General features: G+C 51.3%; 1 protein-coding gene across 3 annotated transcripts in view; it reads right to left on the bottom strand.

Annotated features, from left to right (window-relative positions):
- MYH14 (myosin heavy chain 14) overlaps positions 1-11,992 on the bottom strand; it is a 91,956-nt gene extending 79,964 nt beyond the window's left edge. For all 3 annotated transcript variants that reach the window (XM_061173733.1, XM_061173734.1, XM_061173735.1), the window contains exons 1-4: positions 11,901-11,992; positions 7,962-8,372; positions 3,100-3,256; positions 56-83 (exon numbers count right to left, since the gene is read on the bottom strand). In XM_061173733.1, coding sequence (XP_061029716.1) covers positions 56-83; positions 3,100-3,256; positions 7,962-8,369 — 593 coding nt within the window. In that variant the 5' untranslated portion in view covers positions 8,370-8,372; positions 11,901-11,992. The remainder of the gene's footprint in view (positions 1-55; positions 84-3,099; positions 3,257-7,961; positions 8,373-11,900) is intronic.
- Positions 11,993-12,717: the final 725 nt, after the last annotated feature.

The raw sequence follows: 12,717 nt of genomic DNA, 5'->3' as shown, positions 1-12,717 counted from the left end.
AGCCACGCCCAGCCGGGACCCCGCTTCCTCCAGGAAGTCCTTCAGGATTACTCACGTGCAGAGAATGGACTGATCCTCACGATCTGTAGGGGACAGAGGGGGATGTGTCACCTGGGAGGATTTCTCCAGCGAGACACTGGCTACTCTCTTTTCAAAATCCTTCCCAAGGGCTAAGGAAAAGCTTGGATTTTGACATGTAACCCTCCTAGATTCTAATACCTAACCCTAACTCAACCTCTCATTTGCTGTGTGACCCCGGGAAAGCAGCTACCCCTCTCTGAGCCTGTGTCCTCACCTGTAAAATGGAGACAACAAACTCCAACTGAACAGAATGTGATTCATTCAACAAACTTCAGTTTGAGCCCCTACCGTGTGCTGCCTTGTGCTGAGTGTGTTAAATTCAGAGACATGAGAGTGAGATCCTGGACCCCAGGCTCAGCCTCTAATAGAAAACAGGCCACAGAATGGTAGTTATGGTGACTGGTGGCACATTGGTGGGTCATCCGCCCAACTTGAGGGCAGAGAGCACAGCTCAGTCCCCACCATCTCCTCCTGCGCTCACCCTGGGCCCGACACAACCCTTCAACAAATGCACACTGACCACCTACTAAGTGTCAGACACTGAGGGCAGTGGGAATTTGCAAGGTCCCTGCCCTCATGGAGCATCCGCTTGAGTGGGGGATAAAAGCACATAAACTAGGGGAGTTCCCTGGTGGCCTAGTGATTAGGACTCTGGGCTTTCACTGCCGTGGCCGGGGTTCAATCCCTGGTCTGGGAACTGAAATCCCCGCAAGCCATGCAGCACAGCAAAACAAACAAACAAACAAAACAACAACAACAAAACCCCATAAACTAAAAATGAAGATTTGACAGTTGGCAATGTCTGGAGACATTTTTGGTTGTCACAACCTGGGAGGGTTGTCCTACAAGCTTTAGTGGTAGAGCCCAGGGATGCTGCTTAATATCCTATGATGCACAGGACAACCCCCAACTCCAAAGAATCATCCAGCCCCAAATGTCAACAGAGCCAGGATTGAGAAGCCCTGGTCTAAAGTCATAAGAAGTGACTGAGGGGAGGGGTCGAGGGCCAGAAGGCGTCTCAGAAGAGGTGCTATTTCAGCTCAGCCCTAAAGGACGAGGAAGCAGGGAAAGAGCATTCCAGGCAGAGGGCACAACCAGTGCAAAGGTCCTGTGGTGGGACCAAGTTGGAGATGTTTGAGAGACAGCAAGGAGGCCAGTGAGGCTGGGGGAGGGGGCAGAGCTGGAGATGATGCAGATGGGTGTGGAGACCACGATTAAAGGGTCTGGATGGTTTTTAAGGAGGGCAGGAGGTCTCTGGGTGGTTTTAAGCCAGAGACAGGGCTGCATTCAATAGGGCCTCAGAGTTAGCAGCCTGGTTTGGGAGCCCTATGGACATGGGTTTAAGGCTCAGCCACCTCCCCGCCTTGCTGTGTGACCTTGCGTCAGTCTCTGAGGTCTTCTGTGCCTTACTTTCCCCATCTGAAAAATGGCGCAGAGTGGTTAGGACTTGGTGCTTTCACTTCAGGGGCCTGGGTTTGATCCCTGGTCGGGGAACTAAGATCCCGCAAGCTGCACCGCGTAGCCAGAAAAAAAAAACAGCCCCTACCTCACAGGGCCATAGTCAGAACTCAGAGAAAATCTTCAAAAACAATTTTTTTTTAATATACCAGCTAGTATATAATACAGTTTTGTGGCCTGTTTTGTATCCAGGGCTGAACCTGGGATCCAGAATCTTGCTCTCATGCCTTTGAACTTCACATGCTCAGCACAAGGAGGAACATGGTAGGGGCTCAAATTGAAGTTTCTTGAATGAATTACATTCTGTTCAGTTGGAGTTTATTGTCTCCATTTTACAGGTTGAGGAAACTGAAGCTTAGGGGGAATTCGTTGGTGGTCCCGTGGTTAGGACTTGGCACTTTCAGTGCTGGGGCCCATGTTCAATCCCTGGTCGGGGAACTAAGATCCTGCAAGCCTCATGGTGTGGCCAAAAAAAAGAAAAAAAAGAAACTGAGGCTCAGAGAGGGACAGCCACTTTCCCAGGGTTACACAGCAAGCAAGAGGCTGAGTCGGGGTCAGGTATTAGAATACAGGAGGGTCACATGTCAAAACTCACAGTGCCCAGCCCAGGATGAGGACATGATACACAGTGTGACCTACACGCAAGCAGCAGCTGGGGGCCTTGGGTTCGAATCCTACCTCAGCCAATGACCCACCAGTGGGACGGTGGGCAGTGCGTGTGCTGCTCTGTGCCTCAGTTTCCCCATCTGGCAACCAGGGATAACGAGCACACCTCCTTCATAGGGTGGCTGTGACGTTAAATGTGTTCATCCCTGAAAAGTGCTTGACCCAGAGTAGGCACTCACTCTTATTTTCTTGAACGTTTATTCCTAAGTTATATTAACTAGTATAAAAAATATGTAACAGATTATATAACCAAATAAAATGTTACCTCTGACTAAATACAAATTTATAATGTGACTATAAAAACATTATATATAAATGTTTGAGTGCATAATGCAGGTATTTGCAGGTATTTTATATATATATATGTATGTATGTATACATAATAAATATCTAATGAGTGTAATATGAATACTACATGGGAACTATGGAATTTTGGCAGAACTGATCGACATTGTCATGGGGTGAATGGCAGCCCCTCTGACGAACATCCTTGTGCAGTGCTCAGCCTGCCCAGCTGTACACAGCGACCCCATGCTGCCCATCGTCTAAGGGGCAGCCATTCACCCATGACAATGTAGATCATGTCAACAGTATAAATGATGAATGAATGAACACTCTTAAGAATCACTGTTTCAAGAGGAATTTTTGCAAGAGCTGGCAACAGTGAGGTCCCAAATGAGACTTGTTGAGGGAAGGGGTGAGCAGAGAGACAGATAAAAAGGGGCCTGTCTGGTAGGACCCAGAGCCTTGCCCACTTGGCCCTCCATTTGTGTTACCTCCTGCCCCACAAAGAAGCCTCACAGTGTCTGAAATCCTTGACCTGTCATCTGATCCTGACCCCCAGCCCAGTCCCCACTGAAGAGGCACCTCCAGCAGCCCAAGCCCCGCACTCACCCTGGAGCATGCTTCGGTAGGCCCCCTCAGTCACTGCGTACACGTGGGGCGGCACTTCGTGGCGCTTTTTGCCCCGGTACATCTCCACAATCGCCTCCGTATAGATGGGAAGCTGCTTGTACGGGTTGATGACCACACAGAAAAGGCCGGAGTAGGTCTGCAGTGGGCAAGAAGGAGAGGGCCTCAGCTAGCCGCCTGCCTGTGGCCCAGAGGGCAGCATGGGGCTGCCGTGTACAGCTGGGCAGGTTGTGCACTGCACAAGGACATCTGGCGAAGGGGCTGCCATTCACACCACGACAATGTAGATTTTCCAAATTGCACAAAGGTGCTGTACGGATGAGGATTCACACACAGAGAGAGAATGTAGGCTCTGTAGCCCTGTCACTGCTTGAACTCGCACATGCATGAAAGGACCATGTGCCAGTTCATCTGTAGCATCATTTTTAAAACAGCGAAAGACTGGAGACAATCTGGATGCATGGTCATACAATGGATTCCTATGATGCTTTCGGTGTACTGTATACAGGTAGAGAACTATCTCCAAAACATTATCACGGAAAGGAGACAAGGTAAGAACTGTTTGCATTGAAAGGGGTGCAAGAAGAATATTTTTATGAATTTGCTTGAATACACATAGAATATTTCTGGAAGGGTGCTCCCAGTATCTGCAGCAGCTGAAACACGACAAGAGCATGTCTGCAGCTTCTGTTCATAACAGACTCACAGGACCTGCTTCCACGACCGTCTTGGTGGTTCCTTATTATTGGAGGAAATGCTAAACAGGTTCTCAAGGTGAGTGAAAACAAAGATGTAATTTTTTTTTTTGCATCCAAGTTCATGGACACCCTGAATTTGTCCACACAGCTGTTGGGCCTGAGTGCAGGACCCTGTAACGGTTTAAGAACTGTTCCAGCTTGGACAGAGCCTCGGGTAGACAAGACGCACTTAGGATGGATAGAGGCAGTTAGACAGCTAGAGAGCTAGCTGATCACCTAGCTAAACCAACCCAGAGAGCTAACTAGCTAAGTTAGCTGGACTAAGCTAGCTAATCCAGCAGAGAGTTAGCTGCTTAGGGGCTTAGCTAGTTAACTATGAAACCAGCTAGCTACTTAGCCAGCTAGTTAGCTACTTAGCTAGTTAAATGGCTAGCCGGTTACTTGTTGGTTGGTAGCAGAACTGCTTTAAGCTTCCAGATGGCTAGAGCTTCTCAAGCAGAGCGAGGGTGTGGCCACCACAGGCTGCCCGGCTCCCAGGTGCCAAGCTTTTAAGGATGGGAGGGTGGGCGGCCAGTCCGGAGCAGAACAACCGGTTTGCTGGGTGTCTGCCCTCCCTGCCAGCAGCTCCCAGGAGCTCTCGAGGGCAGGGCTGCCGGACCACATTCCCAGGGAGGGTATCTCATGGCTGCTGGCGCCCAAACCCCCACTCCTGGCTGACAGAGGAGCCTCCCCGACCCGTGCCACTCCCCATCTCAGCCCCCTCCTGCCAACCATACCTTCTGGCCAGGGCGACACCCCAGATGGAACCTGAGCTGGCTGCCAAGGCCAGGGGGCAAAGGGCAGAGGCTGGTGTGCCTAGAGAGGGTTGGGGACACCTGAGTGGCTGGGGCACAGGTGCGGAAAACCTGGCTGGAAGGGTCTGGGGTGGCTGCCCCAGCCCTCGGGGCTCTGAAGGCAGACCCACCGGGTGCAACTCCCTGCCTCCCCCTCTCCTCAGCCCCGTGACTCTCCCCACAGTCTCGGTTTTCTCCCTGAGAAACCCTCCCCATCTCATTACAGAGGCTGTGGGGATTAAGGACGATAATGAATAAAAACCAGCCAGCCCAAGGCGGGGCCCCATAAAAGGCACTCCAGTCATGGGTCCCAAGACGCTCACGTTCCCATCCCACCTGAAAGCTAAGAGTTCACTCAGACTTGGATGCCACGTCATCCTGAGTTCCGAGCCCTGTGTGACTTAGCACGAGGGGCTTGCCCTCTCTGAGCCTCAGTTGCCAGTCCTGGTAAGATGGAGCTGTAACCCCCCCACAGTCTAGAAGGATTCTGAGAGTGGCACGCCACCACGCATCTTCCAGTGCCTCACGGAGCAGAGAACATGGCCAGTGCCCGGCAGATGGGTTCCCTTCCTGCCCCGAGCATCCCAGTGAAGGGACCGAGACCTTGAGCCACTCAAGGCCAAATAGCCTATTAGCGACAGAAACTGGGTTTCTAGAACCCCGGCCGCCCCCCACTCCTTGCACTGGGAAGCGCTATCTTTCCCATCACCAGTTGGCCAGTTAGTATTTATTAAGCAGGGCCCGAGGACGAACAGGGTGGAGGTTGAATCGAATCTTCTAGCTGCGGGGCCTGAGCAAGCACCTTAACTTTTCTGGGTCCCATTTTCTCATCACACAGGGACGGGAACAGCGCTTCCACAGAGGGCTGCTGGGAGCCATCCACAAGTTCCTGTTGCAAGTACAGGGCTCAGCGTGGGCCCTGGAGCCCTGTGCATGCTATCTATCTATCTATCTATCTATCTATCTATCTATTTGCCGCGCGGCATGCGAGGATCTTAGTTCTCCGACCAGGGATCAAACCTGCGCTGCCACTGCCGTCTTAACCACTGGACCTCCAGGGAGCTCCCTGTGTGTGCTTAATATGTTAGCTGTTAGCTACTCCTGGGCTAATGGCTTCTCCTCTCCAAGCCGTGGACAAAGGAGGTGATAACCCCTACCTCACAGCCTTATGTGGAGAGGGGGGTCAACAGATCATATTGGAAAGAAGTTTAGAACAGCTCCTGATGGAGAAAGCAGGCCCTCACTAATTGCTAATGATTATTGTTATGGCCCTATTTGCTTCCTGTCTGGGCTTCTAGAATCTTCCATCTCACTTTCATTTGTCAGGTCCCAATTCTCTGGCTCTCGGGCCATAGCCTTAGCTCAGGCCTTACCATTTTTTCCCCTGAACTTTCTCAATAATCTTCCTAATGCAGTGGATAGGATGTAGGGTCTGGAGTCAGATGGCCTGGGTTCAAATCCCAGTTAAGCTGGTTTGTAGCTGGTGGGGCTTTGTCCAAATCCTGGCCCCTCTCTGAGGCTCAGTGTCCCCACCTGCAGAATGGGGATGATAGGAGATACCTTACAAAGTTGCCGTGAGGGTTCAGAGTGTTTATTAACAGGAAAAAGGTGGCTCAGTGTTTTGGGTGCCCCTCTGATCCCTTGTCTTTGGTGAGGTCCAGGGGAGTGGCCTGGACAGAGGTCTCTTTCCCAGGACTCGCAAAGGCTAGTGAGGAATCATAAGGGCCCAATACAGCCTGGAGAAGCTGCCACCTCCATCCAGGGCCAGACAGCCCTCAGTTCAAATCCCACCCCTGCCACCAAAAGCTGAGGGCCCCTGAGCCAGCCACTGGCCCTCTCACAACCTCAGTCTCCTCCCCAAACAGGAATCAGATTTCATAAAAAATATTCTAATCTTGTGCTTGTGACCCTTAATGGGGTGGATACTGGGGCCAGTTTATTTATCTTTATTTTTTGATACATCTCATCATTTATTGAAATATTCTTTTATTACTCTCATTAAAGTTTTGTGGTTTTTAAAAAAATATAAAACCAGCACTTTTCGTTTTAGGGTTTTAGCGAGGTATTTTGTAGTTTTTCTTGTGGGGTCAGTTGAAATGAGTAAGGTAGTGAGACCCCAGCCCTCTAAGCTGGTGTTCGGAGCATGACTCTGGGGCCAGCTGCCTGGGTTCAAATCCTTCATGTCCATGTGACCTGGGACCCAAGTCACTTAACATTCCTGAAACATCAGGTGATAAGAACAAGCTCCGCCCCAGAAGTGAGCTGATAACTCACACGTAGCACTTAGAACAGTACTTGGCACATCACAAGTGCTTGATAAATATTTGCTACCCACCCACGATCATTATTTCTCATTATTATTCTCCACATTCCTTGTCACTCTCTCTAATCCTGTTTGCTCTGAATAACGCTTTGGCTGTCCCTTAGAACCACCCTGGAAGCTTATTAAAAAGACCAGTGTCTATGTCACACCCTCAGAGAGCCTGATTTAAATGGGGTGAGGCGGGGCTTGAGTGTTGGTATTTTTTTAAAATTCCTAGCATGATTCTAACGTGAAGCAGAGTTAAGAACTGCTTCCCTAATCCACCTGTTTGCTTTTAACGTGAGACAGTGAATGCTTAACAGAGACTAGACCATAGTCGACCTCACTATCATCAAACCCGTGTTAATCCTAAGAGGCATCATAGCAAAGTGGTGGGGCCTGGAGCCAGACTACCCACGTCTGCCAAGTCCAACTGGGTGACCTTGGTCAAGGAACTTGACCTTTCCGTGCCTCAGTTTCTTTATCTGTAAAATGGGGACAAAATGCTTTATAATTGTGCAAATGTATTGAAACAATATATTTTAGAGTGCCTAGTACATGCTTAATAAATGTTAGTTTTTATTGTTATTAAATCTCTCTGGGCCTCAGTTTCCTTTTAGGTATAAAACACTCTACTATTTGTAAGATGAAAGGAAACAAATGCACAGAGCCAGGCATGCAGTTTTCCATACTCAGTGGCTCCCATTAATTATCACTACAGATCCATATCCCTTTCTCAAAACCTCTGGACGTGTTATATTTGAGGATTCAGAATTTTTTTAACTTAAGGAAAATAATAAGGAGCATCTACCCTATAGTATTACAGGACGCCCCCAGTGGGGTCTGAGGCACTCTTGATATGCAATCGTTTATCATTTGGCAAGTAGGCGTAGGCAGAGTCATACGACATGGGATGAAGACTATAAATAGCCTCAGGTTCGTTCACGTTGTGGTGCTGACACCCAGACCCGCACCCCAGGCAACGCCCTCCCGGGGAAGGAGGCCACTCACATAGATGAGGCCGGAGTAGTATCGCTCGCGGAGGTTATGCAGCACGGAGGCCTCATTGAGGCAGGTCAGCTCAGCCATGTCCTCGGCCTTGCTGAACTTGGGTGGGTTCATGCGCTGGATCTGGTCCCGCGGCAGCCGCAGCCGCCGCCCGCTCTCCGCCAGCTCCACCTCGGCTTCTTCCTCGCCCTCGTCCCGCAGGGCCGCCGCCTCGAAGCCATGCAACTCCGAAGGCACCCACACCAGGCGTCGTGCTGTCCACTCCACCTGCGGGGACGTGGCCAAGCCCCCAGGCACAGTTCCCACGCCCGGCCCACGGGGCGCGAACAGGAATGGCTGGGCCGCCTCGGGCACTGGGCCCGGCCTGGGGGGTGCCTTCCGCCTGGGCACCGACACGGTCACTGCTGCCATGGTCTGCAGGGAGAGAGCAGAGGGCGAGGGTCAGGGAGGGGGGGATCCATCCCCACCCCAGATCCCCCAGGCAGTCGCCACTGCCTTTCTCCACCGGACCTCGATTTACACGTCTGCAAAATGGATCCACAGATCTTTCTTTACTCATTCCACCCATTCACCTCTCTATCCATTCATGCATTAAATAATTCTGTTTGTGTGTATGTGTGTGGCCACACTACGTGGCTTATTGGATCTTAATTCCCTGACCAAGGTTGAACCCTGGCCACAGCAGTGAAAGCTCCGAGTCGTAACCACTGGACCCCCAGGGAATCCCTGATTCAATAATTCTTTAATAACAACCTAAATGTCCATCAACAGATGAATGGACAAAGATGTGGTACATATATACAGTGGAATGCTCCTCAGCCATTAAAAAAAGAATGAAATAATGCCATTGGCAGCAACATGGATGGACCTAGAGATTATCATACTAAGTGAAGTAAGTCAGACAAAGACAAATATCATATGATGTCACTTATATGTAGAATCTAAAATATGACACAAACGAACTTATCTACAAAACTGAAACAGGCTCACAGACATAGAGAACAGATTTGTGGTGGCCAAGGGGTGAGGGATGAGGGAGGGAAGGATTGGGAGTTTGGGATTAGCAGATGCCAACTATTATATATAGAATGGATAAGCCACAAGGTCCTACTGTATAGCACAGGGACCCATATTCAATATCCTGTGATAAACCATAATGGAAAAGAATATGAAAAAGAATATATATATGTATAACTGAATCACTTTGCTGTACAGCAGAAATTAATACCACATTGTAAACCAACTATACTTCAATAAATTTTTAAGAATTAATTCTTTAATAAGGCAAGCTGTGAGCCACGCACTATTCAAGGCATCAGCCATATAGCCAAAAACAAGCCAGAAAAAGATCCCTGCCTTCCTAAGGTGTTTACATTCTAGCCCTGCTCTGGCTATTTCGGGAGCCATGGCCCTGTGAGGCTACTGGAAAGCTGAAATGGAGAATCCAAACTGAGGTGGGTTCTGAGCATAAGGCACACACCCAGTTTCAAAGCCAGTACAACAAAAAGCTCATTCGTGTTTTTTACATTTGATGACATATTGCACTGATAATATTTTGGATATATTGGGTTAAATAAAATATATCATTAACATTCATGTCACTTGTTCCTTTTTACTTTTTTATTTTTAATGTGGCTAGAAATTTTTAAATTACACATTTGGCTTGCATTGTATTTGTATGAGTTCGCACTGCTCTAATCCCAGGAGATGGATTCAAAGATAAATAAGTAAATTATATAGTATGTTAAATGATGATACATGCCAAGGAGAAAAATGAAGCAGGGAACAGGAGATGTTAGGGTTGAGGGGAGCTGAAGTTTTAATTGGGGTGGCCAGGGAAAGCCTCTTTGATGTGGCATCAGAATAACGATCTGAGGGAGATGAAGGAAGCAGGCCATGGGAACATCAGGAGGAAAAGCATTCCAGGCTGGGAAAATAGTTCCGTGCAAAGGCCCTGGGGCAGGTGTGTGCCTGTATGTCTGTGGCATTGTGAGAGGCCAGTGTGGCTGGTGCCAGGTGATCCAGGCGGAGAGGGTGGTAGGTAAGGTAAGATTAGGGACCAAAGGGGTCAGATTGTGTTGTGATGAGGACCTTGACCTCATAGATGTGAGCCCTAGGAGGGTGTCAATCTGATTTCTGTAACTCACGTTCCCTGACCACCTCTGGTGTACCCCAGAACAGACCTGAATCTCATCCCTCGGTTAGTGGCTTCCTTCCCTGTGACCTGACTTCCTTCTCTTTATAATGGGGAGACTGGCCCCATTCATTCACTTCTGCATTCACTCAACATTCCCTGAGGCTGTTCAAGTACCAGGCTCTGCCCAGAGTGAGTCTGGGGACCCAGAGATAAGTCAGACAGGGCCGTGCTTTGAGGAGCTCCTGGTCTGGGGGTGATCTAGTCTTGGACAGTTCTAGTCTCAGACAGTCAGAACCCAAGATGAGCTGTGAGCTGATAGTGGAGGCACTGGGGGAGCCAGCCTGTGCTAGACCCCTCCCTGCCCTTAAAGGGGCTACAGACCAGTAGTGAACAGACTACGGCAATTCTACAGCAGTCTAAGCACAGGTCAGGAAAAAAGTCGGCCTCTATTCCCTCCCACTGCCTCAAACGGCCACATCACTGCCTGGCCACTGCCACCCCTGTCACAGGAACCCCCCAATGTTCTGTCTCCCCCACCTCGGTGCTTCTGCCTCTGCCCTCCAGGCCCCCCCACCTCCGACATATCCCTGGAGAAGTCCCTCCAAACACCCAGCTCCTCTTGGGGCATCCCTAAATCTGGTCCCATCAGGCTCTTGTCTTCCCCTCACCCGGAAACTCAGCTCCAGGCCACATGTCCCTCTTTCCCCCAGACCCTCTCCTCAGCACCAGCAGTCCCAGGCCCCCAGCCCACCCCGTGACGTTTGGTCCTGATGCTCTCGGGCCTCAAACCCAAGGCCCCTGCACTCAAACAGCAGGCTTCTCCCACCGCTGGATACCATTTCTCCACTTCCCAGGCCCCAAGTTGCCCAGGCTCACCCCAGGCCTCCCGTGTGGCCCTGATCCATTCACAGCCAAGTCCCATCCCTGGGACTTTACCCCCACCCTCACCCCACCCACTTCCTCTCCAGCCTGCAGCCTTTGACCAGGAAGGGTTTGGGAGTTTTTTGCAATCACCCAGCCCTATGCTTCCCCTCCCTAGAGCCAGGAATCTGGGCCCCCAGTCCCTCCTCCCTTGGACCCAGGAGTCCAGGCCCCCAGCCCCCTCCTCCTCCAGACTCAGGAGTCTGGGGGCCCAGCAGGCTACTCATCCAGGATCCAGGAATCGGAACCCTCAGCCCCCTCCTCCCTTGGACCCATGAGTCCGAGCCCCCTCACCTTACTGCAGGCGGGCTAGAGCTGAGGACGCCTGGGACATCCAGATTCTGAGGGCTGATAACAGCTCTGATGAAGTGGGCCTGCCCCTTTGGCAGCCCCACCCTCCTTAGCCTGCTGGAACACCTTTGCCAGGGCTCATTTCTGTCACCAGCGCAGGTGAAAGCACCTGCCCTGGGAGGGGCAGAAACTGCTGGGCTGGAAAGGAAAAGGAGCCAGGGATCTGCCCCTGGGGTAGGGGTTGGGGCCCTTGGCATCTGGCCCTCTGACCTCAGTCTAGTGCTTGGATTCAGGGGTCCTCTCTGCCTCCAGACTCGGAAATCTGGGCCCCCAGACCCAGGAGTCCAGGTCCCCAGCCCCCTCCTCCTTCAAGACCCACAAATTCAGGCTCCCAGACACACAGTCCTGGCCCCAGTGCCTTCCTCCCTCCAGACCTAGGAGCCCAGACTCCCAGAGCCGTCCTTAATCAGACCTGGGATTCCTGGCCCCCAGCCCCTCTCCTCAGATCCCGGAATCCCAGCGCCCAACCCCCATCTCCCTGAGACCCAAGTGCCCGTGTAGCTGTCCCCTCAACCGCGGATCCTCGGGGCTACCTGGGGGGCGCCGGCTTGGTACAGGAAGCGGGAAGATGCGGAGGGGGCACGGGAATCCCCCGTCCTCTTCCGAGCTCTCAGGTGCGGCTACCTCCGCGGTCCAGCGCGGGGCGGGGCCACGTCACGTCACCGGGAGGGAGCCCGGCTCTGATGTCACCCAGCACCTGCCCGGCTTGGGAAGGGGGCGGGTCCTGGAGCTGCAAGGCTCTAGACAGGGGGATGGCGGGAGGCGGGAATAAGCCTGTTGCCAGGTGGGCGGCAGCGGCGGCAGCAGCAGTGCCAGGGGCCCCTCCTTCTTCTGGCGAGCAAAGGTCAAGGACCCGCGACAGAGAGGGCTGAGGACTCCGGGGGTTCACATCCCGCTCAAGCTTTCTGGGCATCGGCTTTCCTCTCCGCGAATTGAGGCCAATGAAATGAATAAGCCGATGTGGGAGAAAGTGCCCAGACCAGCGCTTAAACAAGTAATGCCTCACGACATCATTTAATCTCGTTGAACTTCAGTTTCCCCGACCCTGGAAATGGGACCACACAATCCACAGAGAGCACCAGGAGTACCAAAGAAGACGACAAAATGTTTTTCTAGGCTCTGGAGCTTCAGTCCTCTCAGGAGTGAACTGAGGACTAAATAGTGGTAAGCGCACCTACCATGTGCCGGGTGTTTGTTTTCCTGCTTTTAGAACAGCTGTCCAAATTCATAGAATGATCTCAGAATCTCCACTTCTCTGATGGGGAAACTGAGGCATGGAGAGGTGAACGAAGTAAACTGCTCAAAGTCATACAGTCAGTAAAAGGGAGAAATGGGATTCAAGCCCAGACC

Source organism: Eubalaena glacialis, chromosome 18, assembly GCF_028564815.1.
Source record: "Eubalaena glacialis isolate mEubGla1 chromosome 18, mEubGla1.1.hap2.+ XY, whole genome shotgun sequence".
Classification (NCBI taxonomy): Eukaryota; Metazoa; Chordata; class Mammalia; order Artiodactyla; family Balaenidae; genus Eubalaena; species Eubalaena glacialis.
The sequence above is the reverse complement of the archived record's forward strand: the minus strand, read 5'-3'. Positions and strand labels throughout refer to the sequence as shown.